At 32.7% G+C, this 24,936-nt stretch overlaps 3 protein-coding genes across 5 annotated transcripts; all 3 read right to left on the minus strand.

Annotated features, from left to right (window-relative positions):
- Positions 1-8,343: 8,343 nt before the first annotated feature.
- LOC129293526 (endoglucanase 24-like) lies at positions 8,344-11,835 on the minus strand. 2 transcript variants are annotated; one of them, XM_054931534.1, is made up of 4 exons: positions 11,401-11,835; positions 10,106-10,405; positions 9,841-10,011; positions 8,344-9,375 (listed from the first exon to the last, which is right to left on the minus strand). In XM_054931534.1, the coding sequence occupies exons 1-4, from the start codon at positions 11,812-11,814 to the stop codon at positions 8,767-8,769; spliced, it is 1,494 nt and encodes a 497-aa protein (XP_054787509.1). In that variant the 5' UTR covers positions 11,815-11,835; the 3' UTR covers positions 8,344-8,766. The 2 variants fall into 2 exon arrangements, with proteins under 2 accessions (XP_054787509.1, XP_054787510.1); XM_054931535.1 differs by having other exon boundaries at positions 8,345-9,375; positions 9,841-10,002.
- A 2,010-nt stretch (positions 11,836-13,845) lies between these two features.
- Positions 13,846-15,777, minus strand: LOC129292006 (cytochrome P450 84A1-like). The gene is made up of 2 exons (XM_054929500.1): positions 14,728-15,777; positions 13,846-14,548 (listed from the first exon to the last, which is right to left on the minus strand). Exons 1-2 carry the CDS (start codon positions 15,655-15,657, stop codon positions 13,919-13,921), a joined length of 1,560 nt encoding a protein of 519 aa, XP_054785475.1. The 5' UTR covers positions 15,658-15,777; the 3' UTR covers positions 13,846-13,918.
- A 7,194-nt stretch (positions 15,778-22,971) lies between these two features.
- LOC129293236 (GATA transcription factor 5-like) lies at positions 22,972-24,606 on the minus strand. Of its 2 annotated transcripts, none has more exons than XM_054931077.1 (3): positions 24,442-24,606; positions 23,950-24,269; positions 22,972-23,859 (listed from the first exon to the last, which is right to left on the minus strand). In XM_054931077.1, exons 2-3 carry the CDS (start codon positions 24,265-24,267, stop codon positions 23,242-23,244), a joined length of 936 nt encoding a protein of 311 aa, XP_054787052.1. In that variant the 5' UTR covers positions 24,268-24,269; positions 24,442-24,606; the 3' UTR covers positions 22,972-23,241. The 2 variants fall into 2 exon arrangements, with proteins under 2 accessions (XP_054787052.1, XP_054787051.1); XM_054931076.1 differs by having other exon boundaries at positions 24,438-24,605.
- Positions 24,607-24,936: the final 330 nt, after the last annotated feature.

Genomic DNA, 24,936 nt, shown 5'->3' on the forward strand with positions numbered 1-24,936 from the left:
AATCCATCTTTCTGCATCTTTATTGATTGCTTTATCAAAAGAAAGTGATCGATGGGGAAGATAAAGAACTGCTTGACAAGGAGCACCAATTCCCAAGATGCAGAAATCCAATTGGTTAACCAATACACTCGACAACTGCTACCATTGATTTTACTCATCCGCTTTGTCATCTCTAGTTTCTATACCCAGTGAGTTATTGTTCTTCATTTGTCTTCAAAATTGTTGAGGATTTCATCTTGTTCCTTGGTGGCTAAAGTTATTGGTGCAGTTACACATGGTCAAGATTCTAAAGACTATGGGTAGTCTTTCTAATTGCCTGCTTCATACATTAACTTGTAACCCTTATCTTCTTTAATAAAGCTACAATGGATTATTGTCTTGGTTTTGTTTGTATGCCTGCATGTGTTTCCTAGAGGGAAAATTGTCCTTATTGCTTCTTCTCAGTTACTCGTCATGCAACAGATAGAAGCATGCCATAATATTATAGGAATACCTCAAGAATGGACAACTGACATGACAAGGCAAGTAAGTTTAGCTAAAAGATCATGTTTTGGGAACACCAAATGAGTTTTCTTTATTGCTCCATAAGTGTTAAAAAAAAGAAAGGATATTCATTCTAGCATATGCTTGTTGAAATACTTGGTTTGTTTGGTAATAGATGAAGCCCATTGAGCAATGAGAAATTGCTCTTATTTGTGAAGTAGTTTGTGTGTTAATGGATGTGATAGTGCAACTATGAAACTTGGCTTTAACTATAACACCAGAAGCAAAATGGCAAATAGTCCAGCAAGTCATTTTGAGTTTTTGGGTTTATGGGCATTACATGACTATAATTATGCAACTATGAAGAAAAATAATTTTTAGCTAGTCAAGGTGCTTACAAACTATAATCTTCTAAATATAAAGTCTAAATTTTAAAGCTAGTCAAGGTACATTTTCGTGAATTCTATGGTGTGAAATAGATTATAAGATCTTATGGCATTATTCATGGTGGTTTGAAGACATTCATAGAGACATAATAGCATACTTAAACACAACAAAAATCACTGTGGTTCAGGCTATGGGACAGAATGTAATATCCTCCTCCTTTTAATTTCATAATTAAAACTAAGTCCCAAGTAATTAGGGAATGAGATTATAGTAATTAACATCATACCAAGTTTTCAATGGTTAGCAAAATGGGGACCCCAAGTTTACAAAACTAAAATCATTTTTAAAGTCTTGCAGCTAAATAAATCAAAGTTCACAAATATGCAAAAGCATGGAATCATTACATAAGTGAGTGCATTTGTTTAAGAATTTTAAATAAGAGAATTTCTAAAAAATTTTGAGGCATATGCCGTAGCTTGTTGAACATGCGTTGCAGCGTGTTCGCCTCTATGATACCCACCATAGGTCGTGGTACCATATGCCACAGTGCAATTGTACGAATTTTGACAATAAATTATATTGTCAATTTAACAGCACCAGGGCCAACTTCCAACACGTCCCAAATCTCTGTCCGACATTCGAATGACATAAACTAGATGTCTACATAAAGCTCTTTTTGAGCTCTAACTAATGGCATTAGTCTTAGACTCAAATTTTTTCTAAAACAAAAATTAGACATACTTTTCAAAACTTACACTTTTACAATAATTTTCAAAAAATCAAGTGTCCAAACCAAATTCACTAACACCCATTTGACCACATATAAATCACTAAGACTAACTCGTGCAATGTACCATATTTCATGAAGTACTCCGAGATTAAATTTTCACTACTCAACCCCTTAGACTCAAAAAAATACAAGGAGGAGTTTACCACCATTTTCATCAAATTCTTTAAATCATCTTATAACATACTCTACTCTTACTTGCATTAGTATTTTGGCCCTATCACAACAACAAATATTCATCAATTCACTCTCTAGGGCCCAACATATACTTATAATTTACAATTCACATTATGCAAGTAAGGAATGAATGAGAATTCTTAATTGGCAGTTGAAATTATCATTCACATATAGATACTTAAAATAAAGAGGCCTACTACTATCGAATCATAATTCTAAGCCTCTGAGTGTTTTCCTCTGTCCACATTTCATTCCCTGTAATATTGAAAATAATGAGGTGAGTACAACTATTCAATAACTACGGTTTAACTAACCCATACTAATGCATATCAATTAATTTAAATGCAAGTAGTAGCTAATGTCAATACTTTAGCCCATGTAAAATATTTGAAAATGAATATTCACAATTTCACTCACATAATAGCATTTACTTGAGAAACAATACTTTTTAGCATTTTTCATATAAAGAGAGTTGGTCACACAATTTATTAACAAGTATATTGAAAGAAATTAAGACTCAACTCATGATATCATTATTAAGGACATAACATAGACAACCAAGTGCCTTTACTCACTATATGTATAAACACACCTCCCTTATATCCTCCTTATTCCTCTGACATAAAACTATGGGCTATAACTCAATGGGATATTTTATATTCTATGACTTCCCTAGCCTAAATACTTGTGAGGGGATTACTTAGTTAAGGCCTACCCAACTCACCTATGGAGCACAGTTTTCCCTATTTCTCATACTATAGGGCAAGGTACGTAAAACCGGACCGGTCATTGAATCGATCATAGTACTGGGTCACAGATTAGTGGTTCAATTAGGGTTGAACTAAGAGTTGAACCGGTAGCAAATCGGTTATGATTAAAATAATATAATTTAAATAAAAAGACATTAATTATAAAAAATTCAACCAAATTCAACCACTCAAAAGTCTAATAGTAATAAAATACAATACTTTAAATATCTATCATTACAATTACAATTCTTTAATCTCAAAAGTCTAGAGAAAAGATAGAGATAGAGCTGGAGAAGAGACGGAGATTAAGTTGAAAAAGAGACAGAGAGTCAGATACTAAGTTGGAGAAGAGATGGAGATAGCAGAGATAAAGATAGAGCTGGAGAAGAGACGGAGATAGAGCTAGAGCTTGAAGAAGAGACGGAGACTAAGTTAGAGAAGAGACGCTAATTAGGTTAGGGCGAGAGAGAAGAGACACAGATGAAAGGCCGAACTAAATGCTGTCTGAAAATCTGGATTAGACTTAGCGTGCTCTACCTTTAATTTTTCATTTTTTGACTTTAGTTTCACTTTTTTTGTTATCTTATTTCTGAACTCAGCACTCTGAGAAATCAAAAATGAAAAAAAAATCCCCTAAAAAAATAACCCGATTAACCCAGTCAACCCACCAGGTTAACCAGGTTAAATTGGGTTGATCGAGTTACATTTGTTCATTCCCTCACTGATTTAGGAGTAAACCCAAATCAGATAAGGGACTGAGTCACTGGTTTCCGGGTTGACTTGGCCGGTCTAGTCCGGGTTTCAATACCATGCTATAGGGTGTCATACATCCTAAACTAGCCTCCTTATTGAACCTGTGGATAGCTAGCTAAGATTGAATCCTTTGTTGAACTAGTAGGACAATCTCTCATTGAACCATCTTATGGATGGGCCTTACCACGTGAATTTTTATCATCTACTCCTTCTCCTAAGTGAACTCCTACCTCTCAAGATCATGCAATGTACATTCATGCCATAATTCACATTTTATACAATTCATAGAACTTTACATCATCAATTTCATTAAACTTCATCATTACATAAGTCATTGGACTTTTTAAACACATTTTCATGTAACTCCAAATCAAATAAATCATTGAACTCTATTTTCATAATCATTGTACTTTACACTTTTAAAATCATTGAACTCAACTATTTTAAACATCATTAAACTTTTCATAAACAAAGATTCATGTTACCTCTCAATTTGCAAAATCATTGAACTCCCAATAAATATAATATGAAAAATCCACCGATAATGTTCTCAAAGAAATTTTACATCACGAGGCATAAAACTCACAAATTTGATCTAGTGGATTTTCTAACAAATCAAGCCACACTTGTATTTTTTTTTAATTTACACATTTCAATGATCAATCATAAATCTATAAACTAATAAACACACAAAAGTATAAGATAGAATTCTCCCGATTACCTTAAACCTTTAAGAGGTTAAAGGTTTCATCCCTTAATTACTCACTCCCAAAGCTTTCAAGAAGCTTGTATGGTACCATTGGTAGTTACTCTACAAGCATTTACCATATAAAATATCAATATTCCTATTTGAGCTATTTTCTACTAATACTTCATCATTTTTTAATTCTCAAGATTTATTCTTAACTCAAATAAAGGTAGCTATCAGGCTTCTTGGTTTCCTTTAACCCTTATTAATAACATTGAACTCTTAAATGGTTATTAATGAAATCACATTGTTCCCAACCACCATATTTATGAGAATTTCGAACATTTAATATCCTCCAATTACCAATCATCATAAAACCATAAATACCAAGTTTACTTAGTTTAATCTACTCCCATTAACTCTTTTTAAGTCAATGGATTCAAACCTATAACTTTTATGAATCAAAAATCACCATTATCAATTAAATCCTAACTTCTACCATTAAGAAAATGGAAGAAAAGAGGAAGATTTAAGTAAGGAAGCTTACCTTTGATATTTAGAAGCTTCAAAATACTCCCAATACTTAATTTTCTTAAGCCCTAACACTGCTCTCTCACTACTCTTTCATTTTTTTATTTCTTCTCTTCTCTAATGTATCAAATTCGCGACTTATTTTAGTAAAAAAATGATCATGTGCCGCAGCGGATGTACAATGCATTGTAGCTTATGGCACAGAGAGCCTCTTCCAGGCATGTTGTCATTTATGCACCACGGTGGCCCATCCACAAGCCACAGTGCGTGGCACAGAATCACTTTCTTTAAAAATTCTTCCTCTTCCATTCTCGGGTGACTCAATTCTCCTTTGGACCTGCATTTAGAACTAAAATTGAGACCAAACATACCCGTTAGGCCTCTCTAACCACACACCTCACTAATACATTTAATTAGTCTATTTGAGCTTAATTAATCTAATTTAAAATTAAGGATGTTACACAGAAAAGTCAAATGACCATTATTGTAATTCTTGTGAAAAAGTGCATAAATGATCTTACTATTGGTGGCCTCTTATGGACTAAAGGAAGCCCCTACAAATGTGGCCAATGCACAAGTGTCTTCAACAAACAAGTTCAAAAGATTGAGGTGTTGAATTGTGGCAAAGACTCCTAATGATTCAAGCTAAACAAAAGTCCAAGCAAGTGAAGTGATGATGATTGCATTATTGAAGTTGTGGTCTAATTGATCAAAATTTGTGAGTAATTTCAATGTAGTTGATCAAAGTTATATTGTTAATATTTCAACAAGTTGTTGTCTCCTCCTTGTTGACAAGTTGAGAACTTAAAGTTAAAGAAATGTCAATTTGAGGGGGTGTTGGAAATTTAGTTAGTTAATGATGGTTAGTTGCTAGCCTAAGTCTATATAAAAGAATAAGGGTTAGCATTACAGATTTGTAATTTTAGAAGGTAGAGGATTATAGGGAACAAGATAGATTGAGAGAAGAATGGATAAATTAGGGAAAGAAGGGGTTAAGAGAGATTAAAGAAAAGAGGTAAGAAATACTAAATAATATAGAAGTTTCATTGATTTGTCATTACTCCTATACAATTCAATTGCAAGGGTTTTTATTGGAGACTAACACATAGAGAATCAATAATACCTAACGGCTATATCCTAACAATTATAACTAACTAACTAACAATGACAGCAACTAATATTTTAATATTATGATTATATAATAATACCCCCCTCGAGAGACTTTTGCCCTCAAAGGTCATGCACAATAATTTGAGGAAAATTATGTTGAAATATTTAAAAGAGAGTATTAAACTCTTAGAAGCTACTATTCTTTGTTCCCTATCACTTGTGCATTATCATTAGTCACTATTGATGCTGAATGAAAATAATAAGCACCATACTATTTGGTGTGAGGTGAAAGAATAAGAGGCCAAGGATAGCTGCCCTATTACCACTATTGTAGATTTGTAATTTCAAAAGGTAGAGGATTATAGGGAAGAAGATAGATTGAGAGACGAACAAATATATCAGGGAAAGAAGGGGTTGGGAGAGATTAGAAAAAAGAGATAAGAAATATTGAATAATCTGAAAGTTTTATTAATCTGCCATTGCTCCTTTATAATTCAATTGTAAGGGTTTTTTATATAAGACTAACACATAGAGAATCAATAATACCTAATGGCCACATCTCTCTAACAATTATAAGTAACCAACTAATAATAACAGCAACTAATATTTTAAAATTATGATTATATAATAGTTAGGCATTTGTTTGAGGGGATTTAATCCTACTTAAGATATGAAGGTTAATATGGTCCTCACTTCATAGTCATAGTTCCACGTTTGGGATTTATTTATCACCTTAAATGAATTGATTTGATCTATAATCCTCAAATGAGGGAACATTATATTATTTGTAATCATCATTGGAGTTGATTAGGGGAAGGTTTTGATCATTATTCTACTCCTCTTTTTTTTTTCTCAACACTTACCATAACTACAAGTAAGAACATATTCGGTCTTTGAATTTGATATCAAAATCAAGAAAACAAAAGGAATATTATGATTGCCTGAGCCCTCAGGGGAAAAATTTGGTTTATATATATAGATTGACCAACCTCATCTATAACTTTATTTCTCATCTTACCATTCATTCAAATGAGATCTTCTATTATAATTTAAAGGAATAAAAAATATGGTAGTTATATTTTCTTCTTCTTTTTTAAATAATAAATGTAGGATATTTTGTAATAAATAAAGTATTTTTTTAATTTTATTTTTTCTTGATTAACATAAAAGTATCTGGTGTAGTTATATAATTATTTAAAGTCAAGAATAAACATGAATGTGCATTTCATTTTTTTATGATATTAAAAAAATTAACTTTTTTTAAAATGTGTGAAATAATTAAAAATGCCTTAGTAGTTATTTTTTCTTTACGTCCATCTTTTATTAAATTTTTATATATATGAACCAATAATGTTATCAATATCAATATAAAATATCAAATCTGACAAATAATTTTATTTATATGTCATAACCCTTGATCACTCATGATTGTGTTATCATGAGTGATCAATAATTTGACAAATATCAATAATGTTCACTTACATGCATCATGTATTAAAAAAAACACACACACACACACAGAATTAGATTAAAGAAGAGGCATATATAAGTGAAAAAAACTATAAACTTACTATCCTAAGGTTTTTGGGGTAAGATATGGAGTTGAATCCTCTTATCTTTGTTAAATCTAAATGATTGATTTAGTATATAAAATTATGTGGTGATCCATCAGGTCACTATGATTTAGTATATAGTTGTTAGTGTTCAACTTTCCTGTGCGTTACACATACAATTGATGATATAATCGAAGACTCTTTGTCTTCTGTGTGTCACATTCTTTCAGCTTCTTGGATTTCATCAAACGTCATCACCAACTTCTTGTAACAGTTATAGTCTAGATGGATCTTTATATGATAAAGGTACGTAGATTCCTGTTCGTTAGTGACATGTTGTAATAACAATTAATATCATTAACAAATGAGAAAATTAAAATTAATATTTTAGTAAAGTAAATGATTGAGAGCGTTGCAAAACTACTACTTAAATATTATGAGATATATATATATATATATATATATAGAATGTATGAGTTAGTTGACACCCACACATTATAATACTCCTTCCGATCCTATATATAAGTCACTTTTTATAAGGAATTTATGGTCATTTTATAAGTTACTCCCTACATCCCTATCTATAAAGTGTTTTTCTGAAGCTTATTTTGTCCCTAAATATAAGAGGTGGCAATAATTTTGAGTAATTAAACAATTTTATCCTTATCTTGAAAAATGAAATAAATCATTAAATAAATATTTTCCCTATCACCATCATAATATTAATTATGATATTATCATGGATAATACTGAAAGATCATTGTGTTTTTATGTGAGTTCAATTATATAAAAATTTTTATTGATATATAAAATTCAATTAACAATATTTTATATATAGAGATTGAGGGAATACTTTGCATTAAAAAGTGAGTTATTGATGATTCTTTTAATTTTACCTTTCACACTTTTAGATGAATAGAAAGTAAAAAGTTGCATGAGAGAAAAATGCTTTTAAAGATGATGTATTTATTAAGGGTAAGTTAAAAATTTCTTTTATTTTGAGACAATATCAGCAATCTAATTACCTTTCCTTAATTTTGATAAAGTAATTAGAAGCAACAAATTAAAAGGAGAAAAAGCATCATAATCATTAATATAATTTATTGTAATTAACAGGCTGACAACGCATGCACAATCTCAGTTTCCCCCCTTATATTGCCAAAATCGAGAACTCAAACACCTCGAACTAATCTTCCCTTCAGCTTGAATATAATTAATGACGCAACTTCGAAACCAAAAACAACTCCTCAAATTCTATATATATAAATACAGATATCCAACACAAGCAAGCCTCTTCCCTCTTGCCTTTTCTCAAGACGAGAGACATGTTTACTGTGTACAGCGCCAGCATCTCCTTTTATTTACAAAACCTCAAATATATATAGACAAAACTTAAGTAAAGTTCTTTAAGTATTTATTCAAGTTCTTCATTAAATTAAAAATATATAACGTGTATTGAAAAAGTTGAACACAAATATCAACATGGCAGGTGACGTTTTGTGAAGAACCTGACAGTAAATACCTAAAAAATACTTGTTCCACGAGTAATCAAGGGTTAGGATGAGCAGCAAAGTAGGCTAAAACCCCAACAAAAGGAGCATTAATATACGTGGTGGGCTCAGATTTTCTGAAATTGGCTCGATCATCCTCGTACTCATCATCGTCCTCTGGCCCTCCAACAACGGCTCCCACAAGAAGATTAGGGTTAGGGTTAGAAGAATTGAAATAGACAGAGCCTTCCTTGCATGCAATGAACTGAGGATGGTCCTTAGTGGAAGGCAGGGAAGAGCCACGATGGTGAATCCTCTGAGGGTAATGGTCACCGTATCCGACCATGTAGGAGAGTCCCATGGGGTTGTCCCCTAAGATGTAGTCAACTTGTCTCTTGGCGATGTGACGAAGGGTTTGAGGAGTGATGTTGGAGAGGGTGCCACAAGTGAGGGTTTGGGAGGAGCGAGAGAGATACTTGGCGTAGACAAGTTGAAGGAAAGAGAGAGAGGTGGCGTGTTGTAGATTGCTGCCTCCGGGTCTGTAAATGAGGCCTCCAGGAGTGTATTGGATCTGTGACGTTGGTGATTGGGGTACCAGTGTGCATACGAAGCTCTCTGCTGAGTCCCTGTAGGATTGTAGAGAGTACAAGTTTCCTTCTACCACTTCCTGAAAATCAATGCAAGTATATTTTAAAGGTCTTTGCTATGGTAACTTTTCTCCCTTGGTTTCATGAAAATTTTTTTCGTTACATAAGTTGGATCCCGGTAATTAGAGCTATTTATATTTATCTATATCGCCCATCAACAAGATCATCTTATTATTGATAAGAAATTTGATCACATGACCTTATAAATTATGAGCTAATCTTTACCAATTGAACAAATTTTTATTAATAATTTTATGAAAATACTTTACCCATTATAGAAGTTTTGGTATTTAAATCATATTATTAGATTTTGTCATGTAAATAATGATACAACCATGATACTAGACGTGTATGTACGGGAAAGTAGTGAGAAGAGTATACACTATTTGACTTTAATATGACTGATTTAGTCCAAAAACTAATTTGTTTTGTTTTGTTTTGGGGGACAAGTAAAACATTTTAATGTGTTAAATAAAGTTACGTACCTGGGAGACAAGAACGTTGAGGCCAGCATGCTTGTTTTCCCAGCCAAACTCATTGATGTTATCATCAGCACCGAACGTTTTGGCATTGTATTGAATGTAATTTAAGAAATCATCGTCCCCTGTGGCCCTCCTTATCCACGCCGCTCCCCATAACAGCTCGTCCTGTATCGTCTTCATTTCTTAATTTTTCACCTATTTTTCCCATGATAATTTTTTAAATATAAGAAAAATACTTATAATTATTTTATTCTTTCAGCTGATTTACCTGATAGCCACCAAAGTTGCAGTAATAAGGGCACGCACCGTCCCTAACGTGATCGTTGTCAGTGTAAGCACCTCTGTAGTTATCAGCATACTGAAAGGCCTTGATCGCATTTCTCAGCAATGTCTCGGAATATCCAGGGTCCGACGATCGGAACACCATGGACGAAGCTGCCAGCGCCGCCGCCGTTTCGCCGGCGATGTCAGAGGCTGGATTTGGCGCATCGATGGCATAAACCGTCCTGTCCGTGTCCATGTCCTCTGGCCTCTCCCAGCAGTTGTGGTCTGAGCTTGGATCACCCACCTTCAAAATTTAATCAGGTTCATATAATACGGGTCAATAATCGATCAATTAAATTTATCCATCAATTAATCATACTTAAAGTGTTGTTAATGCACGTTCACAGTCGGCGCGTGGGTGAAGCATCTTATTCCAAAAGAAGAATCTTAACTCACAATCCTTTGATCTCTAGTCTAGATTCTTCGCCGCGCATATTATATATTCTTTTTTTATTAGAATTTTTATTTTTAGAACAAACAAATGATATAATAAAAATAATTCAGTTACTAACTAAAAAATAAATTAGTAAAATTCAATAGTACATTAAAAATTTAAAACGTTTTGTATCTGGATGGATTTAAAATTAAAAAGACACATATAAAAAAAATTATAGAGAACTGGATGCCTTCCTACTCATGTAAAATTGATCAATATTGACGGAAAATAAAGTGGCCCAATCAGCTGTGCAATATGAAATGATTTTGCATGAGAGAATTTCAGATCTTAATATATCATCAATTTTTTTATTGCACGCCAAGGATTTATATATGAGCAAGGTGAAAAGGTGCAAGTAAATTTGATTTATTTAGTATAAAGAGGAAGTAAATTGAATGTTACAAGGAAGCGAAAGGGTGAAAACAGAAGAAAAAAGCGAGGACTAATGTGACCACGTAACTACATTCTCGCTACCCATTCACGACTGATAAAGCACACAACACAAGATCATGCCCACCCTTTCAATTCTCCAAACTAACCCCACCTACCATCTCATCAATCTGTTCAACCTCAACCACAGGGCACTGGGATGGGATTGATTATATATAAAAAGTTTATATTACAATATCTTCAATGCATGGTGGATTGCTGAACTGTTCTAATTTCACAAAAGACATCAACAAAATATATGAAAACACACGGGGGCCAAAAACTGATACACAATATGCGTAAAATTTATTCATTCTGAATTGTAGTTACGTTGAAGAGACTGTTGTTGACGATAGGAAGAGGAATAAGTTTACCTGAACGAAAATCCGATCGGGCTGAGACACGGCCTTGAGCAAGTAATCGGTGGCCCAACGTATAGCAACGAGGCAATTCCGAAGCTCCTCGGGAGGCATGTCGTCTCCGAATTCGACGACGCTCCAGGCCAGCATTGTGGCAGTGAACGCCATGGGGAACCCAAACTTCACGTTGTCGCCAGCGTCGTAGTAGCCGCCGGTGAGGTCTGTGTTGTAAGTCCACCCGTCGCTCAGGCCTGAATGGTCTCTCCATTTCATTCTCTGGTCGTCCGGCAGATACCCCGATCGTTGGCCCTCGAAGAACAGGATCGCCTTCGACAATGCTTCTCTGTAATCATGAGCGATCCCAAGATCGGGCAACAAAGTAAGGAAGACGGTGAACAGAGCGAGGCCATGGAATTTGAGGAGTTTCATTGCCGAGCACTCTATGTTTGATGAAATGCTGCGTGTTGAAACTGAAATGAAAGTGCGTTTCATTTATAGTAGCAGAGTCTCTCACGGGTCGAGACTTGAAAACCAAGGGAGACAGTCAGAGACTGAAATCTTCAGAAAAACAGTCGTATCTTTTTTTTAATCAAACAGTTAATACTTTAAATTTTGAAATAGATACTCATTATGTTTAACCCTTTCTTAAATATATGATTTTATAAATAAGGATATTAATAATCAGAATAAGAAGAAGAAAGAAAGGTGAGGATTGTGAAGAAAGCGCCGACAGTAAAAGGGGAAGTGGGAGTGAAGTCACATGCAAGCACAAAACAAAGGACTGTGTGAGACTGCATGATGCTTGAGCTTGAGGGAAAGGTAATGGAGGCATTATTTGTGGGCCCAATTCCAATCGTTTTAAATTGCTATTAATATTAATAATTTTTACCTTTGTGCTTAAACAATATATAAAATAATATTCGGACGAGTGCGTGCAACACAGATTAGTGCGGAGAGAGTGGGCTATGAAATAGGGAGGTTATTGGTGACTGTGGCTAAAGAGAAGGAAACGGTGAAGAGGAAGTCGAGTGGCGGATTCCCAGAAATGTGCAAAAGAACCAAAACAAAGAGACTTCAATATACTTGTCCCTCTAATCAAGTTAGCAAAAAGCAGCTTTGTGAATGTGTCATTCCATTTTTTCCTCCTCTTTAAGTCGATGGTTAACAAAATTGTGCAAAAAAAACCAAAACAGAGACATCAATATACATATCGCATCACCCCAATTTGGTTGTGCAAAATATGTTTTCAATGTTAATAATAAATAAACAAAATTTATCATATCTTTTTCTTATTTAATGGTATCGCTTTTTGTATTTTCAAACATGAGAGTTGTATTTTTTATTGATTATGAATTGTTTTAATAGAGTGATTGATCGTAATTTTTCTAAGCATGCACAGCAGATGATGAAACGTTAATACTTTCATCATTTGGAATCTTGTTGTTAGTACATTGTTATGATATAAGCACTGACTTTAGACATGGAAATATATATTTGATGTTTTTTAACATCAAAGAATTTAAATCCTATATGACATCTCTAAGTACTTCTGCGCCATACTATAACCATCAATTTTACACATTTTTTATTCATTAAAAGATTAAGAGATTTGAACCTTTGCTATTGCGAAAAATAAATTTAATTAAATTGTGGGTAAATTCTATGGCGTATCTGATAGTGTAATCTTATCGTGCATCATGTTTTAAAAATCTTATTCCTCACTTAAAAACGGAAGAAAGGATCATTTATCCCTAGCTTGAAGCTGATGTTAAAGATTGTAAGATTTAGTTTTCTTGCTTTGAAAAAGAAATATACTTTTTCAAAAGCTCTTCATCATTGGAATTGTGTGCACCAAAGGGAGATGGCTGAATACGGTTACAAATCACAATTGAAATTTCGAAAAAAATTATCCAGTCATTATTCAGCCCATCGTAAAAGCATTCTCAAGCTGTCAAGCATAAAAACTGAGGCACCCTAAAATGTGGCAAATAGAACAGACCAATAACCATTAAAGTTTACCCGTCAGCTATAACGGAAGTCTTAGGAATTGTTAAAGGCTTGAATTATGTTGGTTCCACAATTTGAAAAATATAGAAGTTTTTTGTGATTGTGCTGAAGCTATAAATCTCATCACAAGACCTCACCAGCAACCTCATCCCTATCAGGACATTCTTGTACAGGCTGTGAGTTTAATAAGAAGGGATTGGAATGGTTCCATCAATTTCATGTATCGGGAATTTAATTCTCATGCTGATCATCTTGCAGAGTTTGGTCACACTTTAGTTAATGATTTTTGCATCTTTGATCATAAACCATCTTTCTTGGAGGATGGAGTACGGTGATCGATTGTTATTGTTTAGTTTGCTGTTCAGTTTTTTCCTTGCTGTGACGTTCTACGTTTTCTTCTGTGTGTATATTTTGCTCTGTTGGAATGAAGTTTTCAGTATTTATCCCAAAAAAGTTTAATTAAGCACCAAAGCACATCGTCTTAAGACTTAGCTTCACTGTAACACAATAACAAAATTAACTCTCCTCACTCATCTTTCAGCGGAACATTAAGTCGATAACTGGGTACAGCAACGAGTCGAACCGCTTTAGGAGCAGTGAGCCCAATCACATCACTCATGTCAACCTCGCTCGGCTTCATCCCCTTCCCTAACTCCCACTCGAAACAATGAAGCAACTCCGCCACCGTCATCTCCAGAGCATACAACCCGAGTTGCATACCTGGGCACGACCTTCGACCGGACCCGAATGGAATGAACTCGAAGTTGCTTCCTCTGAAATCGGGCGACTCGTCGTTCAGGAACCTCCATGGCTTGAACATCTCAGGCTCGTCCCATGCTCTCTCATCGCGGCCGATTGCCCATGCGTTGATCCATACTCGGGAGTTCGCCGGGATGAAGTAACCCGCGACGACGGCGTCTTCGGCAGCCTGGTGGAGGAGGAGTGGTATTGGCGGGTGGAGCCGCAACGTCTCTTTGATAACGCATGTGAGGTAAGTCAATTTGTCAAGATCAGTTTCCTTGAATCTTCGATCCGGGCCCACAACGTCTTCCAACTCTTGTTGGACCTTTTGGAGGTCCATTGGGCTTTTCAGGAGCTCTGCTATGGCCCATTCTATAGCTGATGCCACAGTCTCTGTCCCGCCGAACATGACGTCCTATGCTCCATGAATATTTGAGATTAGAAAAAAGAAAAAATATTTAAGATTTATTATATATTATTATATTATTTGTTATTATTTATATCTGTTATGTTCTAAACGCGGAAGTTGAGACAAAAAGTAAACATGCTTTATAATCTGAATAAAAGCACCAAGCATTGGATTTAGGCACTTACCATGATTAGAGCTTTAATATTATCTCTAGTCAACTTAAGTGTGGGTTGGTGTGAATTTTTCAATTCAGTATTATCACCACCACCTCCTTCATTGAGAAAAGCCATTAGTTCATCAACCATATCCGTAACTCGTTCACTGTCATTATAATCTCTCTCCTCGCTGTTGTTTCTCTTTGCCACGTGTTCATCAATGATTTTATCAATAAAAACATCAAGTGCATTCCTTGCTTCGACCATTCTTTTCTTAAACTGTCGAGAATGAAGCCAGCCCAACCATGGAATAAAATCTCCGATGTTAAACGCTCCAAACAGCTTTGAAAACTCTTGCAAGATCTTCATGAACTCCTCTTGTTCTTCATTTAAACTTGTCCCAAACGCAGCCTTAAAGGTAATACTCCTTGTTAGATCGAAAACCAAATCACCCAAGTTGATGGGTGAACCGGTTTTTTCCATGATGTTTTGAACTGTTCTATCTACTTCTTCCCTCACAGAAGCCCATGTCTCAGTCCGGTTTCGGCTGAACAGTTTCATCGTGCAGATTTTACGCATCTGTCTCCAAAACGGGCCGTAGTTGGCGAATGCCATGTCGGCCCGACCATAGGTGAGGTAGGAAATTGCCAAGCTGGCAGGCCGGTTTGAAAATACGTTGTCTTGTGCTTGAAGGACCTCATGGGCCATGTCAGCTGATGACACCACTACAATGTGAACGATGCCCATGCGAAGATGAAAAAGCCCACCATACTTTTTGGCGAGCCGGGCCAGGCCTCTGTGGGTGAGTTGGTGTAACATTAACATGTTTCCAATTACGGGTAGGCCATGGGGACTGGGTGGGTATGGGAGTTTTCTACGGAGTTGACGGAGAAAGAGAAGGCAAACAAAGGATGTAAGGATGAGGAAGAGAATGGCTGAAAGTTGCAGAGAGATTTCCATTTCCACAGGAAGGTGGAATTGGGGGGAAGGATGGATGTAAATTGGGAGAGAGAATTCATTTAGTTAGGGATATAAATACCGTTTTGCTTGCATTGTGTTGCTAAGAGTAGATTCACAAGCTTGCTAGCAAACAAATCCTTCTTAATTAGTGCCATTAATTTAAAGGTGCTAAAGATATGAGAAAATTTATGTGATTCATTGACGACACAATAAATGCTTTGGAAAGTTGCACATTTATTGGAACATTTATTGACTTTTAACTTTTTATCTTGTCATTAATAATTTTGGATTCTCTTAGGTAGAGTGAAAGTTTTAAAATGTGGATATTGTCAATTAATACTTTATTTATTAAAAAATATTACAAAGAGAATATAATGAGAATTGTGATCTTAAAAAGATATTATTAATGAAACTTTATTTTTATAAAAATATCTTATATTTTAAAAAGTAAAATCTCTCTTAAAAGTGTTTTATAATTTAAAATAAAGAGAGTAATTTTTTTTTATTTTCTAGTCATTGAAAATGATCAAAATATTAAAATTAAAAGAAAATAATTAATAATCTGTATTTTTATGGAAAGTGATTTATGAAAGTCATAAATTTCTTCTAGAAAGTGGTTAAGACAATCGAAGGGAGTAATAATTTTAAAATACAAACAAGTCAATGATATGCTAAATTCTATGTAATGTGCATTTTTTTTCTTGATATTCTTATCCTCAATTAAATGTCATAGAAAATAGTGCACTTTAAAATATCAAAGGTATGATAGTAGGTAATTTAAAGAATTCTTTTATAAGGAACATTTTTGAAACCATGCATTGATTACATTCGGATTTCTGTCATGGCACTTATATCTAGTCTGACATCTTCCCTCCCCAAGAAGTCCCTTGGAATTATTTTGAGTTTAAGAAAAAATCATGACATCCTAAATTTTAAGACTTAATTAATATTAGGAAGAAATTATTTTGTGATAATTTGAATTTATCATGTAATTATTTGAGTAAGGAGAATTTACTCAAAGTGAGATAAATATTAAAGATTTAATTTCAAAACATGTTTTTGAGGAAGGAGAAATTTATAAGGTAATTTTTTATTTAAAAGATTATACTTATTTGAACATTATTTAAATTATATTGAGCATATTTAAGATTTGATTTTTGATTTTTTTTAAAGAACCTTGATTAATAGTAGATAAATTATAATACAGGATTCAATGTATCTAACAAAGGCATGGAGAGAAAATAACAGAGTTATATACACACACATAAATGACGTGAAAATAAAGAGGAGAGAAAAGATAAAATAAGGAAGAAGAGAAAAAAGAAAGAAGACAAGAAAATGAGCAAATTAAAAGGGAAAAAATAATTTAAAAATAAAAAGGTATATGTTGAAACCAAGGGTGGGCCGTGCCCACCATTGGCTTGGGGTTTGGTGATACAAGGGTATGTTATACACCCTGAGCCTTCAGCAAGCGTCCCCAGCTCTCGCGCAGCGGCTGAGAACAACTGAGGAAAGAGAGAGCGAGTCGCAGGCGAGGAAAATTGTAGAAAACATTTAGATATTTTAAGGGTGGGTTGAAGCTTTCGAATATCAGTTAAATGTCCTATAATTTTTTGTTCTACCTAATCTTACTAGATTTATGTAGATTTAAAATTAGAAAGATATTCTAGAGACTGGATAAAAATGTTGAGTGGTGACTCTGGGATTATTTTAGGATGATAGAAAATAATTTTAAGGAATTCTAGATAACTTTTAATAATTCTAAAAGCTGTAGAGATTATTGTTAGACTTCTCTAGAGTAATTTATAAATTAAAGATAAATTTAAGGAATAAATTATAACTACTTGGAATTTATTTAATTATGTTGGGATGAAAATTTTATTTATTAGATGTTTAGAACTTATAAAACATGCTCACAAGCACTTTAAAGCTAAAAAGTAATTATTAATATAATTTATAGTGCTTTGGTAAATCTTTGAGAAGCTCTAAGGTTAAACGTAGATAAAATAAAATGAATAGAGTTTAACGAGAGTGGTTCTAAAATTAAATATCGCTTTCATGAATACTTTGGCATAACTTGAGAGTAATAAATAATTAAATATAAATTTTATGTAGCTATAATTCTTTAAATTATTATTTATAGAGGTGTTAGTAGTTTCCTAAGTGACTCCTTCATTTTTGCATTAACATTTGAGTTAGTTGAAAGATCTCTTATAGGAGATCTCAAGTTTTTTGAGTGAACTCAAGCCTAATTAACTTTTTTTTAAGCTATTTTATATATAGTAGGTAACTATGAAATTTATAATACTTATATAATATTGAATCTAATCAAAAGTGTCTATTATAATGTTTTGCAAAAATTTAGCCCAGTGAAGAATAAAAAGAAATTGAGAATTTATGTTGCACAGTTAAATGCTTAGAAATGCAATATTGCTTGTATGAAAATTTAAAATTGGATAGACGCTAATTAATTTTGATTGACTGTATAATCTAATTGTGATCATGGTAAAAATATGATGCAAGGTGTAAAGTTTGATTCTGATGTAAAAACTCAAATATAACTGTTATAGATAATGGTTCACGTTCATTAAATATTACTAAATAATTATGTGATAAATGAAATTATAATTAACTCTAAAATAGATTGGAATTGTTATGCTCATAAGGTGGCTGCAAGTCGTGGGACAAAATAGAAAAAATAAGATAGGATCCTAATCACACATTTGCTCTTATGTGACGCACATGAATGACCTTATTATGTGCCTAAGCTACCAAATTCCTTTGACTAGGGTTGGGATAAGCTCGGTATCATTTTAGGCACCCTTTTTAGTTGAAGGGAAAAGCTAAGGCTTGATATGAATTAACAGAGCTTTTGGCCAAGCATCAGCTCCTTTCACTTGAAGCTTCAACTTGAGGAAATAAGGAAGAATGTAATTTAATACAAAATAAAATTGACTTTTAATCTTAATATTGTCCTTCAAATGGTTTATTCTTTTTTATTGTAATATTGGTTTGATACCATTGATGTTCTATGGATAGTATATACTTGAATTTATTGGATAACATTGATGGATTCTCACATTTTTTATTTAAATTCTTGTGTTACATGAATAAAACTTTTCTAGCATACTTGTAGTACCTGTAAAATAGTTATGTATTAGATAAAACCTTTTCAAGCATGCTAGTTAGTGCAAATTGCTGCATTGAATTTATATATACTTAGAATTTCTTTATGATGATCATTAGGGTGAAGTAAAACGTTTGTGAAAACCCACTGAACTGGGTCATGCACTGGCTGTGGATACATCATATTTTTTAAGAGATTATTGAGACATTGTCTCACTCCTTTCTTAATTGTTATAGAAACCAATAGCGGAGCTCAAGGAAGAGAACAAACTCAAGGATTGCCAACTTTATAAGAAGTTTTGCCTTAAAGGAAGAAGCCTGCTACCATAACTTAAGCCACATAATTTAGACATCTTATTTGTTTAATTGATATTTATTTCTACATTGAATTGTATTACTTTTAGTCTTAAGCCCCAAGTTGAAGGGATTTGATTGAAGGCATGAGTGTGTATCTTTATTTATTGCTTCTATATATCTTTTATCTAAGTTATAATTGTGCATGTTCATTTTTGTTTTCTATTATTGTAGGTTGCCTCAAGGAGTTTTGCTCCTTTTCTATTACAATAGATGTGGATAGTTAATTAATTATAAATTTATTATGGGATCAATACTTTTAACCTTTTTGTACTATGGTGTCTTGAAATGTTAAATGAAAACATTTTCTACCACAACAAAAAACTCGTGTTAGTTAACTAAATTTGTTCTAAATATTGTGATAGAAGTAAGGATAATTGTTTTTCTATCATACTAGTTAGGTTATTCTTTTTTTATCATGATAGGTAAATTTTTTACCATACCATGTGGTTAAGTGTAAATTTCAGGTTGGATGTGTTTATTTAGAGTCAAAAATAAGCTGAAAATTAATGCCCATATAATATTAAAGTTGTTTTTTTCATAAGGAATATTTTTGAAAGCACGCGTGATGGTTCGCCTGTTACTTGGCGTCCCAGTGACCCACCACCCTCCATTATTGGCTCCACATGCATGCACGTTAATTTCAAAGGCGGCTCATTCTTTCACTTCACACTTGCACCCATCATCAACTTTTTCCCCAGAAAATTCTAATTTTAAAAAAAATTATTTGTGATTAGTTAATTGTAATTTAAATTTTTTTAATATAATTATTTGTGATTAGTTTTATTTCTCTAAAAAAAATATTTTATACACTCACACCCAGTTGAATTCGAGATTCTAGTGCTTAAATAATTATAATCTCTTCCACTAAGATAATCGTGGATTAGTAATTCTAATTTAAAACTTCACTTATGCCTAAGCATAACTTAAAGTTTAAATTATGCATATCTACAGTTCTGCCATTGAACGCACACATAGCCCGCTATTATTTGTTAGTGAGTCACAATTTTAAATAAATTCAATTATCAACATACTCTCAGGGTTGCAAATATTAAGTATTATGTAATTCTCGAAAGTGTGTATTAAAAACATCACTTGAGGGAAGATAATTCCTTAATATTTAGATTTTTGAGGGATTAGTCTCATACTTATCCATTATGGTAATGCCTTGGGCAGCCAACAAAATATAAAGTATTTTTTATTTTTTTAAAAAAAACTTAAAAGTAGTTAAAATGGTTAGTGTCACTAAAAATTAAAAAAAATATCTAATATTTTGCATGTAAAAAAGTACGAGGTTTCTATATATAAAGTGTTTAAAAAAAATCTCATATATTAATAAAAATTTATTATTTAGTTGAAATCATATAACATCATAATAATTTTTTAATTTTATCCTTAATAATGTCATAACTAATATAATGGTGGTAGTAAGTAAAATACACAATTAATATCTCATCTATTTTTTAAGACAAATACTGTCTAATTTTTTAAAAATATCCTAACAACCTTTATATTTAAAGATGAAATAATTTTATAAAAAATACATTATATATAGAGATAAAGTAAAAGTTCTCCCGAACTAAAATATAAGTCATTGGTAACATGGTAATTAATCACGGTTGTCGAAAAATTTTAGTTGAAACATTAATTTTTTAAAAAATTTACATCTTTTCAATTTTCTCTCATTAAATACGTTATATATATATATATATTTTAATAATGATAATTAAAATTTTAATGTACATTTTTGCAAAAAGAATAATACATGAAGTATGAATATAATTAAAAATAATTATAAAAGTTACTCAATATTTTAATTTTAGACTAAGTAAAATTTTTAAAAAATATTTTATATTATGATTTAAAAGGAGTAATATATACCCATACCATATTCTAAAATTAAGCATGAATTAATTACATTATGATGAATTTTGAATACTTTAATTTTTATTTGATTGGTTAGATTTTAATTTGTCAAGTTTAAACTATTTTTAAGCTAATAGTTAATGTAATTCACGTTTCAAAATGTCTATTTCCTCCAGCACTGAGAGGCCAATCAAGGTCTTTATTTTGGAAGGTGTATGTGTCAACCTCTGGATATCATGATCCTACAGCTCGAACATGATGGTGGCCTTTAATTTTTGTTGGATTTCGACGTAACTAAACGAAGTAGTACATCCCCTACCATTTAATATATTAGAGGAATTATTCTTCAGGTAAAATAAAAAAATCAATTTCCAATCAATATCAAAACTTTTTAATATTGAATAAAAAATATATCAACGCGTCGCATGCATCTTTCTCAGGCACATAGATCCTTTGCTTATCTCGAAGACGAAGAGATAGGCGCTCATCGTTGAATACTGGAAATAAAATTATATATCAATAATTTGCCTAAATTCTATTTTTATTACTTTATCTTTCATTTTGAATAAAGAAATATGCGAAGGTAACCAAAAAAAAAAAGAACGAGAGAGAGAAAGATGTGAAACGTGAATTACATTAACTATTAGCTTTAAAATAGTTTAAAATTGACAAATTAAAATCTAACCAATCAAATAAAAATTAAAGTATTCAAAATTCATCATCATGTAATTAATTCATGCTTAATTTTAGAATAAACTTGAAATATTTTCTAGCTATAGTTGTCTAATATTTGATACTAATCAACAAATCTAAATCTAAATATTATCAAGCTCAAAGGCCTAATATTTATTTCTCTGGTCCACAATGTTAAAATCTTTAAACTTAAAATATTGAATTTATTCCACTCAATTGAATTGTTGTTGTTTTTAATCTTTTGATTTTAATAATTATTTTCATCTAAGAAAGAATTAAGACTTTAGTATCTTTTGGCCAATTAATTTTTATAATTACCATTATGCTTTAACGTTGAAATTTACTTCTCAAAATATAAATCAATTTAATATGTTAATTATATTTTAAAAGAAGAATTTGTGAACAAATATAAAAAGTTTAAAATATGGTCGCAAAAGAAAAATCTTTGGTCAACTTATATCATCCTCGCCTTGCCGCCCACTTGACTAGTCCATTTGGCACTAGCACGGGTTCAGTGGTATCAAATCAATAACACAAAAGACTTTTAAAAGCTTCAATCACGGCCTTTCCCATCTTTAACCAAAAAAAAAAAAAAAAATCTCATCCTGCATATATTAAAAAAGTGAATTAACTAATTCGTGTAAATGAATGAAAAATATTAAATTTATTATTTACCATTATAATGCAAACAATGTGTCATTTTTTAAATATCACTTTTTAATGATGATATTAAATAATAAAAAAGTGGAAAAATATCGAAATTAATACAACTAATTTGAAAATTAAATGATGGAAAAAGACGATTGAAATATTATGTTTGTGATATACTAAATTTAATACGAGCTCCGTAATAATTTATAAAATACTTTAGGAAAAAAAAATCAACTTCTTAAAATATAAAATATTTTAAAGAAAATAAGATTTTATTAATGAGTTTTTTAATATTACATTTTCCTTTATATTCTGTCTTTAATATTATTTCATAAATAAAATATTAAATAAATGATATTTTTAAAATATTTATATTTATTTTTAAAAATAAAATTATAAAGTATACTTAATGAATTTTATTAATATATTTAATTTTATTTAAAAATATTTTATAAATTCAACAGAAAAACATTTAGAATAAAAATTAGTACGATGGCAAAATAAAGAGGAGGCAGTTCATCACATATCCCCTCACAGAATCTGGCATCACTCAACAGTCAACGCTTAACAAGCTTGAATGATTCAAATACAACTAATAAAATATCAAAGACCAGACTCAATAAATGGCTGAAATTAAAAGGCTCACATATATTCATTTATCTATATATATTCTCCTCTTACTCTAACGCTAACAAATACAATTTAAATCAACTTCCCTAAATTCTAAAGTAATACAAACAATCAATCTCCTCCTAATTAATACCTACTTGTAACCTGCCTGGCTGATTCTCACTAATTAAAATTGACCGTTAACTAATATAGTATAAAAACCGAACCGGGTTCAATCCGGTTTACTTACTAGCTGCCTACAATCTTTTTGTGAATTCGAAGCATTCAGAAGCTGTGAACCATTTGTGTTTGGATCAAACCGGCCTCCGGACCAACCATCTCCTTCTTCCTCCTAATCTCCAGCACTTTTCGATGGCTGTTTGAGTGCAAATCGCTCGAGAAAGTCGGGCTACAGGCCGGTCTATACTCTGGAAAAAGCCGGCCGGACTTGAACCGGACGCCGCATGCGTTACACAGAGTTTTGGCGCCTAGTGGGCCGGTTCTCCACTGTGGCGTCTTCTGCACATGACAATGACTACACCGACGCTGAATCTGGGACCCACTCGTTTCCCCTTCCATCAGCTTCCTCTTTTTCTGCTTCATCGCCGGCGGTTGCCCGGCGAAGACGAGAGCCGAGGAAGACTTTGGAGGTGACCGGGAAACGAAAAGAATGAAGCTGGATGACCAAACACGAGCGTTGGCTTTTCGATATTTGGTGCTCCTCGTTTTCGCCGGAATTTTAAACGGAAAACGGGGAGTTTTCGCCGTCGTTAAGTCCAGTCTAAGCTCCGTCGCAAAGTGCTTCTCCGCCTTCAACTGCTCTGAATAAACCGGATATGAGAACTCTAGTAGAGAATCGTCGACAAAGTGAGAAACCCACTCAAGGTCTGCTAAATCATCGGCCTGTAGAATATTCAAATAGGTTTCAAATTTCATTTCATTTCCTTGCTAGAAACAACATGAAAATCGGGAAGATTGTCAAAGTAAACTTGCCGGAACGGCGAGTTCGCTTGCGAAACCCGACTCAGAATCGCCGGTGCCGGTATCGCTGCTGGAGTTAGAGTTTACATCGTCCGAAACAAAGGAACCGTCTTTTTTCTCGTCGTCGTCTTCGAAATCGTTTTCCTTTTCAGCAAGCACATGCTGAAACTCGTCGTGAGACAAGTCAAGAAGGTCATCCACCGAGAAATCTTCACCGGAGACGCCGTTGCTTCCGTTCAAGCACAAAACTTCATCGCAAAACGTTTTCTGTTGAAAAGATAGTTCTCTTCGCAAACTTGGTTTCAACGCTTTCGCTGCTGCGAACTCCATTTCTGCACACAGTTATTCAATCAATATCTCAGCACTTCAAAGTTCAAACTCCACTTCCGCACACAGTTTTCTTTTGATTTTTTTTTTTAAGAGAATAATTTCTTCACAAGGTTTATTTAATCAATATCTCAGGAATGATTTTGAAACCATGGAACTTGTGAAACTTTTACCTGCCTGAAGAAGACGAAGAAAGGAATGATGCGAAACCACGCAGGAGTTTTATTTTTTTGTGGGTAGAAAGAAAGCACGGAAACAAATAGAGGCTGGTTCGTGAGCGAAGCTGTTGCTGGATTATTGGTTTATCTTTATCTCTTTCTCCTTTTCCTCTTACTACATCTCTCGGATTCTCTCACTGCCAAATTTCAATTTAAATATGTTGCCAAATTTTCTAAAGAGAGGGTGGCTGAACCATGCTTGTGACACTTGGTCTTGGTGGGTCGCGACCAAGATGGGTTTTTTTAATTAAAATTATATAAATTTTTTAGTTTTCAAAATTTATGTATTTGAAAGTTAAAAAATATATCTCAATAATTTTTTAAAAATTATATTTATCATTTTTTATTATAAATTTTATTTTTATTTTGTTAACATGAATGACCTTTTTGTTTAATCAAAATTTTACAAAATTATATAGATGAAAAAAATATAATTTTATTATATAGATGAAAA

This window comes from Prosopis cineraria, unplaced genomic scaffold (genome assembly GCF_029017545.1).
Source record: "Prosopis cineraria cultivar Desert tree isolate PC_DT_omini unplaced genomic scaffold, ASM2901754v1 PC14, whole genome shotgun sequence".
Taxonomy (NCBI): Eukaryota; Viridiplantae; Streptophyta; class Magnoliopsida; order Fabales; family Fabaceae; genus Prosopis; species Prosopis cineraria.

Excerpts from the sequence above, each read along its gene's own strand:
- LOC129293526 (XM_054931534.1), bottom strand. The coding sequence starts at position 11,814 with ATGAAACTCCTCAAATTCCATGGCCTCGCTCTGTTCACCGTCTTCCTT. Across the intron at positions 10,406-11,400 it reads CCGATCGGATTTTCGTTCAG|GTGGGTGATCCAAGCTCAGA; the intron begins GTAAACTTATTC and ends TAAATTTTGAAG. Across the intron at positions 10,012-10,105 it reads GCAACTTTGGTGGCTATCAG|ACGATACAGGACGAGCTGTT; the intron begins GTAAATCAGCTG and ends TAAGAAATGAAG.
- LOC129292006 (XM_054929500.1), bottom strand. The coding sequence starts at position 15,657 with ATGGAAATCTCTCTGCAACTTTCAGCCATTCTCTTCCTCATCCTTACA. Across the intron at positions 14,549-14,727 it reads ATATTAAAGCTCTAATCATG|GACGTCATGTTCGGCGGGAC; the intron begins GTAAGTGCCTAA and ends CATGGAGCATAG.
- LOC129293236 (XM_054931077.1), bottom strand. The coding sequence starts at position 24,267 with ATGGAGTTCGCAGCAGCGAAAGCGTTGAAACCAAGTTTGCGAAGAGAA. Across the intron at positions 23,860-23,949 it reads CAAGCGAACTCGCCGTTCCG|GCCGATGATTTAGCAGACCT; the intron begins GCAAGTTTACTT and ends AATATTCTACAG.